Here is a 12,245-nt window from a genome sequence, read left to right as displayed (position 1 = left end):
GTTGCATGACCATGTAATCCAGTTGATCACTACTCATGGGTATAATTAAATTTATCCTTAATCAAAGTCAAAAAAATTATCCTTAATCCACTCGATCTGAAAAGCATATATAAGAGAAAATCCTCTGAAAAGTATCAACAAACATTATGGTTTCGGCAGTGACAGTCAGATACAGAGATGACAGCTCTGAAAATGATGCAAAAATTGACATTTGACAACTAAATCTCTTGCATGCTCCAGAATAGACAGTACACTGAATAGATTTAATCTGAAGCAGCTAAATTGTATACCTAAACTCTGAAGAATTGACTAGTAAACAGTACCTCTCAATCTTCTAGAGCCTATACACCAAACTAGAGGCCAGCTTCCTTTCTGCATGTTGATTTTTTGATTCCTTGTTTTTTAGTACACAATATTTCTTTTCATGAAGACAAACGATTTTATTTACCCATGATGCAGGAACCTAGTCTCTGTTGTAGTGTTATTGCCATTAGCCTAGCTTTATTTTAACACTCAAGCTATGCTAGGTAATCACTTTAACGACAGAAACAACAAAAAGGAGTTGATGTTTAAACGGCTAACAGTTGACCTGCAGACTTAGAGTATATATATAGCTCTAATACTTTTCAGGCATGAAGATCCAAATGATGAACCCTCACACATGCTAGTGACAAAATAACATACTATAATAACCGCACCCACACCTTAATTTTTTCTTTTAGTAAAATGAAAGCCATCAAGTAAATTTGTGCTACGGCAGCTCAGAAGTCAGAAGAAGAGAACAACAGTGTACTAAGCAGATGATAACCACCAAGAAAGTACCAACTGCTGCAAAAATCTGTTCCCAGCATATGAAAGTTAAGTGACAATTAATTCAGATATACAACTACTAATAGTCAAACAGAAAAGCACAGTTATTTTAGAGAATATAATTAAGATGTTCATCTGAATATAATCTGTACATGGACACAGCAGTTACATGAACGCTTCTTATGCGTATGCTTTTTAACATATATTATGTTACATTACACACCATCGATTCACCAAAAATCAAAATATGAAAGAAAAAAAGGAAGAGAACTTTTTAATCGGTTCATACACAATCAGATTCATTCATCCACCGAATCCTTTGAATGCCAAATCGCCAATACCACCTTACCTACTGATGATGCTGATCTACTCGCACGACGAGGCCGAATCAAATCCACGGCGATCACCGGCGGCCGGTGCCGGAGGAGGTGTCGGAGGAGCAGTCGCATTCGGCCGCGGCGGCCTCCACCTCTCGCCTGTGGAAGCTCTGGTGGCAGCCGCAGGCGGCGCAGAGGAGCGCGGCGGCGGTGCCATCGGCGCCCGACGCCATGAACTCCCGGCAGCCGTCGACGGCGTGGCCGCCGATGCTGGCGGCGTGGTTGCGCTGGCACTCCCTGTACCGCACCACCTTGTTGTTCTCCTTCCTCCCCGCCGCCGCCGCCGCCGCCGTGCTGCCGTTCGCGTACGGCTTGGCCGCCGACCGGTCTTGCTGAGGCCCCATCGATGATCGGTCACAGATCACACCTCGCCGCCGGCGAGCGTCGACGACGTTAGGTGGCGAGGAGGAGAAAGGGAGGAAGAAGAGAGGAATGGAAAAGCTTTGGTATCACGGCTTTGGATGGTACGTACTTATATGGAGGAGAGGAGATGAGCAAAAGTTTATCTTTTTCTTTTTTTCCTTTTTTTTTTGTTGAGAGGAAGTTTCTCTTTTTTATTTTGTCTTGTTAATTACTTTACATGTACTTTGCTTTCTTGATCTCAAATATATTACTAGGGCGTGTACTCTTTTGCTTGTTTATGCATATTGTTCACTTGCAAACAATTTACCTTTTTTGTTAAACAAGTCATGCACATGAGCGAAAGAGTATTTGGTCTAGTGGTTTGCAGCGACCTAGTATCCCAAAGTTCTGAGTTTCTATCTCTATAGAAGTGAATTTTAGATTGGGTTATCTGAGGGACTAAATTCTTGACTTAAAATGTTGTATATATCCGGTTGGATATAGAGACGTGATAAAAAAAATACCATTCTTGAAGAAAAACGTCATGCACAGGAACTAGCGCGGCACTGGTATAATAAATTAATATCTTTGAGAAATTGAAATATTGGTACCACTTTCTATTCTGTACAGCAATTGTACCTTTTTTGCATGATGATTAAATTAGCAAGCAATTAACTTTGGTTGAACATATTAGTGGCATGAGAGGACTACATTGAATTGTTAATCAGTAGATACTCTCAGTGATTTTTGCTTATCATTTTTCAGGTAAGTAGATAAATTTGCACTCGTAGTTAAGTTGGTTTCTCAGAGAAGCATTGAGCCTTTTGAACTTATTATTTATTATATTATTATTTCCATAGAAATGGTCATGTTGAGCACGTTGGCACATTAAGCATGATCTAGTAGCTAGTTTTGGTTGTTATTTCTGTTGCTAGTGCTGGAATATTTTCACTTGGAAAAAGCCATATCTTATCTTGTCCTCTTGTGCTATTTGCCAGTACCAAAAGGCAACTGCAGAGCATTCAGTTTGGTGACTCGTGTGTGCCATTTAGTTAAGGACCACCATGACCAACTAACTAAGCATTTTAAGTAGGTCCTTTAGTGGACAGGATTAGATATGAATTGACTTGACAAAACGTCTTATGCGTCTCTTAGGTTGATGGAGATTCGTCTAATTGCTAAGATGGTGACCGGTTTTTGTTCACTGACATGGACATCTTGAAGAAAAGGTGAAGTAGTGTGGGGGAGAAAGTCAAAATTCAGAGATTCAGTGACTTGTGCACAACACAAAGCACAGAAGAAGAAGGAAATTTAGGGATGAGAGGAAGTTTCTTGGATCTACATGGGAGGTTGGATTGAGAAGCACTCTTCTCCAATTGACTCTTCTGTTCATCATCTGTCTGCTACTTGCTTGTGCCACCTTCTCCTCCATTTTTCAGGAACAAGTCTGTCCACTTGATCAATGGTGCCAAGCTGTATTCTCTGTTGTGTAGAGAATTATGGTATGGGACCTTCCTGTACGTCTTCAGAACATACCTAATTCCAATGATGCATATATGTCCTACTGCCCACATTTGAGCATGATGAAATCATGCCAATTTTTTCCTTGAAACTAAATCATTAGGAGAACTACCAATTATATTTCAATAAATATAAGTAAAAAATCCAACAGATTAAAAGAAAAAGAGAAAAAACAACATCTCGACAAGGACAAAACCTTGCCGAAAGCTTCAAACGGTGGGCGGCTAGAGAACTAAACTTACAACACCAGCTCGCTAACAACTAAACAATGACGGAGCACAACACAAGGCATCGTTGCCGAGCTCATTGCAAAAGCAACACAGCTTTGGCTTTGTTGCGAAATCATGCCACTTTTTCATGAATTACCTTTAATCTCACTATCAATCAACCACATTTGATCTGTGTGTGACTGCTAGCTCTTGTCACAAACCTAAGACTTTAAGCTAGTTCTTCCATGCTTGGTAAAACGACATCTAATCTACTGAATGCAATGAACGTGGATATTGTCCCAGGTTGAGGTTTGGTGATATATATGAAAGATTCCATGACATCTGCTTTATCAAGTTGAGATCTCTCCTCAGGAAATGGAAAATGATGGGCTGTAGAAACGATAAAAGTAGATCACTGATCGCCGCGACAAAGATACAGAAAGGTCGTATTCAGCAACCAAACTTGTCTTCTGTAGTGGAACTGGTCATCAAATAATTTATGTCTGATCTATCAAAAATAAGGAAAGAATTAGGTGCCCTAGTGACAAAAACAGCACACATTCTTTGCTTTGCTTAACTTTTAATTATTCAGGTGAAAAAGAGGAGCATGTTCTGACCAGGGAATACCATTCTGAGCCTTGTCAAGTTAATTTGTCAAAGACTAGTAAATTAGGTGTCCTTACAAAGAAAAGAAAAAAGAGGACATGTTAGCATGAACCGTGAAGTAGACTTGTTAGATTATTACCACCTAAAAGTCTAAGAAATCAATCAAGTAACTCGATCGAATTCTGCTCCTGATCTTGCTGGCATTATCGATGGACCAGTTATTTTTTTTCTCTCAGGATTCTAGAAAACATCACTGCAAAAATGAAAGGAATATCTCAAACTAGTACCACACCTGAAGTCCTTTTCATTAAAACATAATCTCTTAAGACCCTATGATTAGTACAACGATGTTTTTAATATCTCCATCAACTTTAAATAACTTATAATATATCGTTGTACATGTGCCATTGTCTCTTCAGTTTAAAAATTAAAATATGCACTTGATGAAAAGTACTATTAGTTTTCTCTACAGGGGGTTATGCACTAAAGTTCTAAACAGTCCATGCTCATATTTACTTACACCCAAACAATGAACTTGAGTAAAATGCAAGAACTAACTTATCATCATAAGTTGAAAGAATAAACATAATGATACAGTTAGTTATACCCCACGGGATGCATCTCATCAGTCAGTCAGTCATGACAACCAAATCTTTGAAAAGTTAACCAAGTACACCGGATTAAATGGATTTGCAAAGTACTGAAGTACTCTTGAATCTCCATGCTTGAGTAAGGAAATATGGGGCTCAATTTTGACCTTATGAAGTACTAGTAGCAACAACATTAGGGCCTACTGGCTGGTGGATAACGTGGAATTTGGCTCCACCAATCAAATCATTACAGAAATATTAGGACAAAGCTGGGGCACACCTCACTTTAAGGTTCATCAACTCTGGTGTCTTCTAATGCTATCCTCTGGCGATTAGAATGTTTGTTATTATCAAAGCCATTGCCCATGAAGAGCAATCAAGGATCAGATGTACACGAATGGTTTGAGTCGCCATCACTGGAATAATAATTCAGCTCATCATACTAATTTATTTTTTCAGCAAATGACATGTACAGTAGTGTTGGATAGAAGCTGAGAAGGATGTGAAGGTGCAGGGTCCCCCACGAGAGCTGTTTATGCTTTGATGTGGCGATCCAACAACATACAGTGGTTGTTGCAAATTGGCTGGCGTCCATTGCAATATTGCATTGCATTGCAATGCGACGTATGTGAAATTGGCAAATTGCTAGGTGCATGTGAGATTTTGTGTTTGTGTGTGGCTTGCAATTGAAGGGCCTTTCTTTTCGGCCAGCTTATCCTCCGCACCGCAAATCTGGTTGCTCGCTTCAATGAATGTCCCAGCCTGCATCAATGTCTGTCAAACTCACAATTCACAACTGGATTGTTCAACAACTTTTCAGCAAAGATTTTAAAGAACAAGTTTGGTTTGCGCAGCAGGTTCAGCGGCATTTAGCACAATTCTGAGCAGAAAGCAAAACGTCAAGAAACCAAAACTAACTAAATAACGCTGATGCTTATCTGCAGATGTCAATAAAATCGGTGGATAATAGGCTAGGTGAGCGACTGGAGAAGCATGAAGAGGGTGAGTAGGGTCAGTGTGCCTGCCACTGTAACACCGTGAAATGGATGGTATCTGGTTGGCGTCCAATCGGGCGTCGCGAGCAAGCGACACTCTGAAACGGGACGGAAGGAGTTGGTCTCGGAGACAAGAGGCATCTTTTTATCTTGCAATCGATTGATCTCCTCCTATTCTTTTTCTGTTGCTAGTGACTAGTGATGGCGATTGCAATAGCAAAACGGGATAGCTAGCATCTAGTACTACCTCTATATTCCTTCCCCATATCGTTCGCCAGTTGTTGCTTCTGGGATCATCGCGTGGCATCTCACGTAGTATGGTGCTACTCCATCCGTGCTAGTATAATATAAGAGATTTTGGTTGGATAAGATATGATCTTAGTACAATAAAATCGGGATATACCTGTCTGTTCACATTCATTGTAATAGGATGTCGTATCCAACTAAAATCTCTTATATTATGGGACGGAGGTAGTAGTTTTCTTCTTCCATCTTGGAGCATCAAAGCTTGGTCGCTGACGCCAGCCTGACAGTGAAGCAGTGATGCATGCGTGACAAAGATTGAGATTTGATAAGAGAGGCCTAAACTGAACTGAGATGCAGCCCACGAGGGAATTAACGGGCCTCCTAGTACTTATGGCCCTCGGCCTATAAATATATGGGCCGAATGCTTATGGGCCTTCACACGGCCCATGAGTCTGCTCTCGTCGCAACCAAAAGTCTTCTTCTTCTTCCCCTTCCTTTCCCTTCTCATCCATGGCTACTCCAGCCTAGGGAGTAGGGAGATCGATCCACCTCCGCCATGCTCCTTCCTACTCCACCAATCCGGCCATGACCGGAGCTCGCCGCCATGCCGCCGCGCGCCCGCACCCTCCTCATGCCGCTTGCGGCGGCGACGCTCCTCGTCGCCTCCACCATCTTCCTCTTCGCCGCCACCGGCGCTCGATGGCGACCCGCCGACACCGGCCTCCCGGTCCCCGCCGCCGACTTCTCTGCGGCCGTCCTAGAGAGCGCAGTGACCGACACCACCGCCGCCGCGAAGGAGCTCTCGTTCGTTGACGAGAATGGCCGCCCCGACGATCCCGCCTCCAGCTCGGCGGCCGCCGCGAGATGCGACCCGACCCACGCCGCCGTCAGGGTATTCATGTACGACTTGCCGCCGGAGTTCCACTTCGGCATCCTCGGCTGGTCGCCGCCGACAGATGGAGCCGCCGACGCCGCCATGTGGCCGGATGTCGGCAGCGGCGCCGCCGCCCCGCGGTACCCCGGTGGGCTCAACCAGCAGCACAGCGTCGAGTACTGGCTCACGCTCGATCTCCTCTCCTCCTCGTCGCCGCCGTGCGGTGCCGCCGTCAGGGTCGCCGACTCCCGCGACGCCGACGTGGTGTTCGTGCCGTTCTTCGCGTCCCTCAGCTACAATCGCCACTCCAGGGTTGTGCCTCCGGAGAAGGTGAGCAGGGACAAGGAATTGCAGGAGAAGCTGGTCAGGTACCTGATGGCGCAGCCGGAGTGGAAGAGGTCGGGTGGCGCCGACCATGTCATTGTCGCACACCACCCGAATAGTTTGCTCCATGCCCGGTCAGTGCTGTTCCCCGTGGTGTTCGTGCTGTCTGACTTCGGGAGATACCATCCTAGAGTAGCCAGCTTGGAGAAGGATGTCATTGCCCCTTACAAGCATATGGCTAAGACGTTTGTGAATGACTCCGCCGGGTTTGATGACCGGCCGACATTGTTATACTTCCGGGGAGCAATTTTCAGGAAGGAGGTAACACGATTAATAACTATGCTTGCTCATTCAATCTCTACAAATGAAGTTCATACTCTCTGAGGTGTTAATATAACATAATGTTGACAGCGATGTAGTGTTTAGTTTCTTTGCTTTCCTTAAGTATTATATTTTCATTGCAACTGCTATCTAAAGTAACAAGAACTCATCTTTTGTGCCAAGGAAAGGCTTGTAGCCAAATTAGACAACAAACCTTGAGAACTTCCAGGGTATAGAATGTGTGTTTGCAATTAGTTGTTTATGGTAAATTGTTGATAAAGTGTTTGTTTAGCTCCTTTTTTCCCTTCAATGATACTCTTGTGTATGTTGTTGGTCACTGGGGTAGTAACTGATCAAGCACACGTCGTGTCTACCTGTATCTTCCTAAATTGTATCAAAGGCATGCATCCCTCCTGCATGTTCCCTCAAAAAGAAAAAAAGAATGAGAATTTGGGCAGGATAGGTTAATAGAGGGTGGGCTAACTGCTTCAAGTCAAATGGAGCTTGTTGGAACTGCAAGCTTTTGTCTAGGGCTCAAGGTAGACAAGAGTAGTTCTGTTTGCTCAAAGTGCAGAAATCATGACCCATTAATGACTTTGGAATAACCGAATAAATATTGCTTTGACTGCACCGGTGCAGAACTCATGATTATCAACTTCTTATTGAGTATATGACTACACTAGTACTCTCTGATATTCCAAAGATCAGCAAATTAACAGGTGTTCCAAATAAATGATTTGTCAAAAGTTTCTGTCAAGTTAGACAAGAGTAGTTCTGTTTGTTCAAAGTTCAGTGCTTATGATCCTTTCATAAATTTGGACTAAGATACGTTTTGACTGCACTGGTACAGAACTCATGATCTATGATCCATTTATGAACTTCTTACTGAGTATGTCTACATGTCAATCTCCAAAATTTCAAAGTCCATCAAATTAACAGATGTTACAACATATGAATCATCAAAAGTTTGAATGCCGACATATCAGCAGATGTTCCCTGTTTCAGCCATCTGGCATCAAATAAATTTACTGTGTCAAAACTTTTTTTTTGTCAGCTGGATGTGTATCCTTCTTTAAAAGTTAATGTTGATACATGTAGACTTTAGGTTATTAGTTTATCTATATTATCTATATGCTACAAAACTAGCGATTCATGGACTAATAAATTGCATCATTTTTGTTCAGGGAGGGAACATTAGGCAGGAGCTATATTATATGCTCAAAGATGAAAAGGATGTTTATTTTGCCTTTGGAAGTGTCCAGGACCATGGGGCCAGTAAAGCCAGTAAGGGAATGCACGCATCAAAATTTTGCCTAAACATTGCAGGGGACACCCCTTCTTCCAATCGCCTGTTTGACGCTATAGTAAGTCATTGCGTCCCTGTTATCATCAGTGACGACATCGAGCTTCCTTATGAAGATGCATTGGACTATTCGAAGTTTTCTATCTTTGTTCGCTCATCTGATGCTGTAAAAAAGGGTTACTTGATGAGGCTGATTAGAGGAGTAAGCAAGCATCAATGGACAAGGATGTGGAATAGGCTGAAAGAAGTGGATAAACATTTTGAGTATCAATACCCATCACAGAAGGATGATGCGGTCCAAATGATCTGGCAAGCATTGGCTAGAAAGGTGCCAGCAATCCGCCTGAAGTCACATAGGTCTAGAAGATTTTCTAGATATGATAGAGGAAAATAAACATGGAGAAGATCCATTAGTCTAGAAGATTTTCAAGATCTGGCACAGGAAGAAAATAAACAGGAAGGCGGTGTATGCATGTTATCTAGGGCCTTGGCTAATCTAACTAGCATTTCACTGACACATCCGTTGCACACGTCTCATGGTTTCATGAACATAATCGGACAGATTAGCAAGGAACAGTGAGATGTAAAGATATCAGGTTAATTGTTGGCTCATAGCTTAGGTTAGGCTGTCCAACCGAAGTGTATACTGGCAGGCAAAAGATTGTTGATTTTGTAACATATACTCTTAAAAGTAAATTAAAAGAGGGTGGCAAAGTTCTTTTTCTGAACATGATGTTGTGAACAGCATTAGACTTGGTCATATGCGAGGTTAAGCCGTCTTATGTATTGATGAGTAATTTTTGCATTTGCTGTTCCTTGGTTAGTTGGTTTGATCAGCTCTTGGGCATCAGTTATCGTACCCTAGGCTTACAATAGAGCACACCGTTCGGGGACGCTATTGTTGAACAGAAATAAGGTCCAAGAAAAGCTCAGAATTCACGGGCAAACTCTTGAACGGCATTACTTTCCTCCTATATTCTGATAGCAGCGAAATCTGTATTACAGCTCTATTCTAATGAGCTATCTGCAATTCTGCATGCATTAAGCATTTAAGCTACCTGAATCTGCAGTTTGCCGCTGGCAATCATCAGGAAAATAAGAACCACATGACAGTTCATTAATCTCTTTTAACAGGGTAACCATTTATACATTTGATATGAAGAGAAATAACATAGTTCTTATTTTCAGAGTACATTTGGGAACAGGGAAAGCAAAGCAGGTGATCATACAGACAAAATACCCAAGCTTAAGCTAGCCTTAGTCAACCTAAAACTAAAAGGGAAGTATCGAGTCGGTGACAAACCTAGCCTTAGTCAACCTAAAACTAAAAGGGAAGTATCGAGTCGGTGACAAACAGCGATAGATCAGCAACAAAGAATGAAGAAGCCATCGACAACAACTGGTAGTAGAAAAGATTAAATATGATCTTCATGACTGCATCAGTTTTCTTCAACATACTCGCCATCTTCCCGTTGTTGCAACTTCACACCAACGTTCAGAGTCATATTCAGAAGTTACCCTCCTTTGCTTACACAGCAGCAGCTTCATCCTTGCTTAAACCTGCCCACTATTAAAATTTGTACAAATTCAAAAGATCACATCAAAGTGACAGTTTTTGCACTCAAAACAAGACTTGTTATCTATATGTTCCAGATATAGCAATGGAAGGCCATTACTCCATTAGAATGATCACATAAAGGCCGTGCATCCAACAGACGGATTGTAGGCACTGTTGTAGTGCTCTGCACGGCTTCTAAAACCCTACAAACTTATGCAATGTTGCAAACCAAGAAAAGATGCTGAGCTGATTCAGGTTGATACAAAAATGCACAAGTCAAGTCATGAGGGCTTTTTTTTTAAACTTTGAACGTTTATTTAGTCAAAACCACATTGTGGAAGAAAAACCACGATTTTCAAAAGGATCTTGCAATTAGAGTCCGCATCAAAAGTTCAAAACCGAGGAGAAATTAGAGTCCACATCAGCCATGCATAGCAAAAAAGACATGGATTTTAACAGTGCGTCTTCCAAATTTCTCAAGGACACAAGAAAATATTTGATTTGTATATCATTGAAGGGACTGTCCTCAAACCATCAAGGTTCCGTTTGGTCCACAGAATAGAATTCTGTATATCATCCTCTTTAAGCTAATAATTGATTGATATAAACCTACAACATCATCGAAAACATGGCATGCTAATATACATGACATTGAACTGAAGTGGAGTGATACTGTAATATGGACATATTTAAAAACTAAACTACAAAACTAGGATGAAAACAAGGTTTCAATGATAATTAAGCAAAATTCGATATGCCCAAACTTACAAAGTAAGCTCAACAAGTACAATGCTAACATATCTATGCACATGTTCAATTACAAAACATTTGTATACTATCCTAACACATTCTACACAAACAAAAAGCGCTTTTACATCCACTATTGCCAAACAGGATCTACGAAACCACTAACAACCCAACGCACATTGACTAATACGAGAACAACTAAATGAATAGAACTCCGAATAAAAAAATCATCAATAAAACAATGGCAGAAAAAACGCAAAACATTGTGATCTGTTTGTTGTTTTGGTGAACCCGCGCGGCCATCATCGCACGCGCTCCGACCGCGGGCAGTCGTCATCGCTCACCGCCGGCGAGCGCCACGGATACCAAACCCGCCTCTTTCCCCGAACAAAGCGCGCCACCTTCCCGCCAACCGTACGAGGACAGCGGTGGCGGCGCGAATGCCGGAGAGGCGACTCCGGCAGCCGCGGCGCCGCCGGACGGCAAGCTCAGATAAGATCAAGTAGTGTTCGTGAGGGTCGAAACCCTAGCTCGCCGCCTCCTCCCCCACGGCCTTTTTACAAGCGAAAAACGCGCCCACCAAATGGGCTCGCGAAGGCCCAACTAATTCTAGCCCAGCCCATAATGGCCCACTAACTATCCCCCATGGCCCACTAGAGCTAAACCCTAATCCCCTCGCTATAAAATCGCTCTCTCGAAGCGATCTCTCCCCTTCGCCGCCGCCTCTCTCCCGCACCAAGCTGCCTGAGCCCTAGCCGCCGCCGCCGCCGCCGCGCGCCACCACCGCAACCATGGCCGCCGCGCTCACCCGCCCGCCTCCAGGCACGGTCCAGTGCTTCGGGCGCAAGAAGACGGCGGTGGCCGTCTCCTACTGCAAGCCGGGGCGCGGGCTGATCAAGGTGAACGGCGTCCCGATCGAGCTGATCAGGCCGGAGATGCTCCGCCTCAAGGCGTTCGAGCCCATCCTGCTCGCGGGGCGCTCGCGCTTCAAGGACATCGACATGAGGATCCGCGTCCGCGGCGGTGGGAAGACGTCGCAGATCTACGCGATCCGCCAGGCCATCGCCAAGGCCCTCGTCGCCTACTACCAGAAGTACGTCGACGAGGCGTCCAAGAAGGAGGTCAAGGACATCTTTGCCCGCTACGACCGCACCCTCCTCGTCGCCGACCCCAGGCGCTGCGAGCCCAAGAAGTTCGGTGGTCGCGGCGCCCGCGCAAGGTTCCAGAAGTCGTACCGCTGAGCGCTCGCCGGACCGATTCGGAGCGGTGTTCTCTTTTCCACCCTATCAATGGAGCTACTTGGCTTGTTCTACATCTATCTAGCTACTGCATTACTTTCAAGTTTAGTCTTTTAAAACTTAGCCCTGAACCTTGCCTTTTTGACATTGTGAAATGGATGTGATTGAAATGTTTAAGACTCTA

At 43.6% G+C, this 12,245-nt stretch overlaps 3 protein-coding genes across 3 annotated transcripts; 2 read left to right on the top strand and 1 right to left on the bottom strand.

The window, feature by feature from the left end:
- Positions 1 to 918: 918 nt before the first annotated feature.
- Positions 919 to 1,621, bottom strand: LOC9271472 (mini zinc finger protein 2). Its single transcript, NM_001424556.1, has one exon. It carries the CDS (start codon positions 1,529 to 1,531, stop codon positions 1,214 to 1,216), a length of 318 nt encoding a protein of 105 aa, NP_001411485.1. The 5' UTR covers positions 1,532 to 1,621; the 3' UTR covers positions 919 to 1,213.
- Positions 1,622 to 6,202: 4,581 nt separating this feature from the next.
- LOC4351376 (probable arabinosyltransferase ARAD1) lies at positions 6,203 to 9,246 on the top strand. The gene is made up of 2 exons (XM_015765161.3): positions 6,203 to 7,215; positions 8,400 to 9,246. Exons 1-2 carry the CDS (start codon positions 6,301 to 6,303, stop codon positions 8,910 to 8,912), a joined length of 1,428 nt encoding a protein of 475 aa, XP_015620647.1. The 5' UTR covers positions 6,203 to 6,300; the 3' UTR covers positions 8,913 to 9,246.
- Positions 9,247 to 11,511: 2,265 nt separating this feature from the next.
- LOC4351374 (small ribosomal subunit protein uS9) lies at positions 11,512 to 12,245 on the top strand. Its single transcript, XM_015765218.3, has one exon. It carries the CDS (start codon positions 11,615 to 11,617, stop codon positions 12,062 to 12,064), a length of 450 nt encoding a protein of 149 aa, XP_015620704.1. The 5' UTR covers positions 11,512 to 11,614; the 3' UTR covers positions 12,065 to 12,245.

Source organism: Oryza sativa, chromosome 12 (assembly GCF_034140825.1).
Source record: "Oryza sativa Japonica Group chromosome 12, ASM3414082v1".
Lineage (NCBI taxonomy): Eukaryota > Viridiplantae > Streptophyta > Magnoliopsida > Poales > Poaceae > Oryza > Oryza sativa.
This window is presented reverse-complemented; position numbering and strand designations above follow the sequence as displayed.

Excerpts from the sequence above, each read along its gene's own strand:
- LOC4351376 (XM_015765161.3), top strand. The coding sequence starts at position 6,301 with ATGCCGCCGCGCGCCCGCACCCTCCTCATGCCGCTTGCGGCGGCGACG. Across the intron at positions 7,216-8,399 it reads GAGCAATTTTCAGGAAGGAG|GGAGGGAACATTAGGCAGGA; the intron begins GTAACACGATTA and ends ATTTTTGTTCAG.
- LOC4351374 (XM_015765218.3), top strand. The coding sequence starts at position 11,615 with ATGGCCGCCGCGCTCACCCGCCCGCCTCCAGGCACGGTCCAGTGCTTC.
- LOC9271472 (NM_001424556.1), bottom strand. The coding sequence starts at position 1,531 with ATGGGGCCTCAGCAAGACCGGTCGGCGGCCAAGCCGTACGCGAACGGC.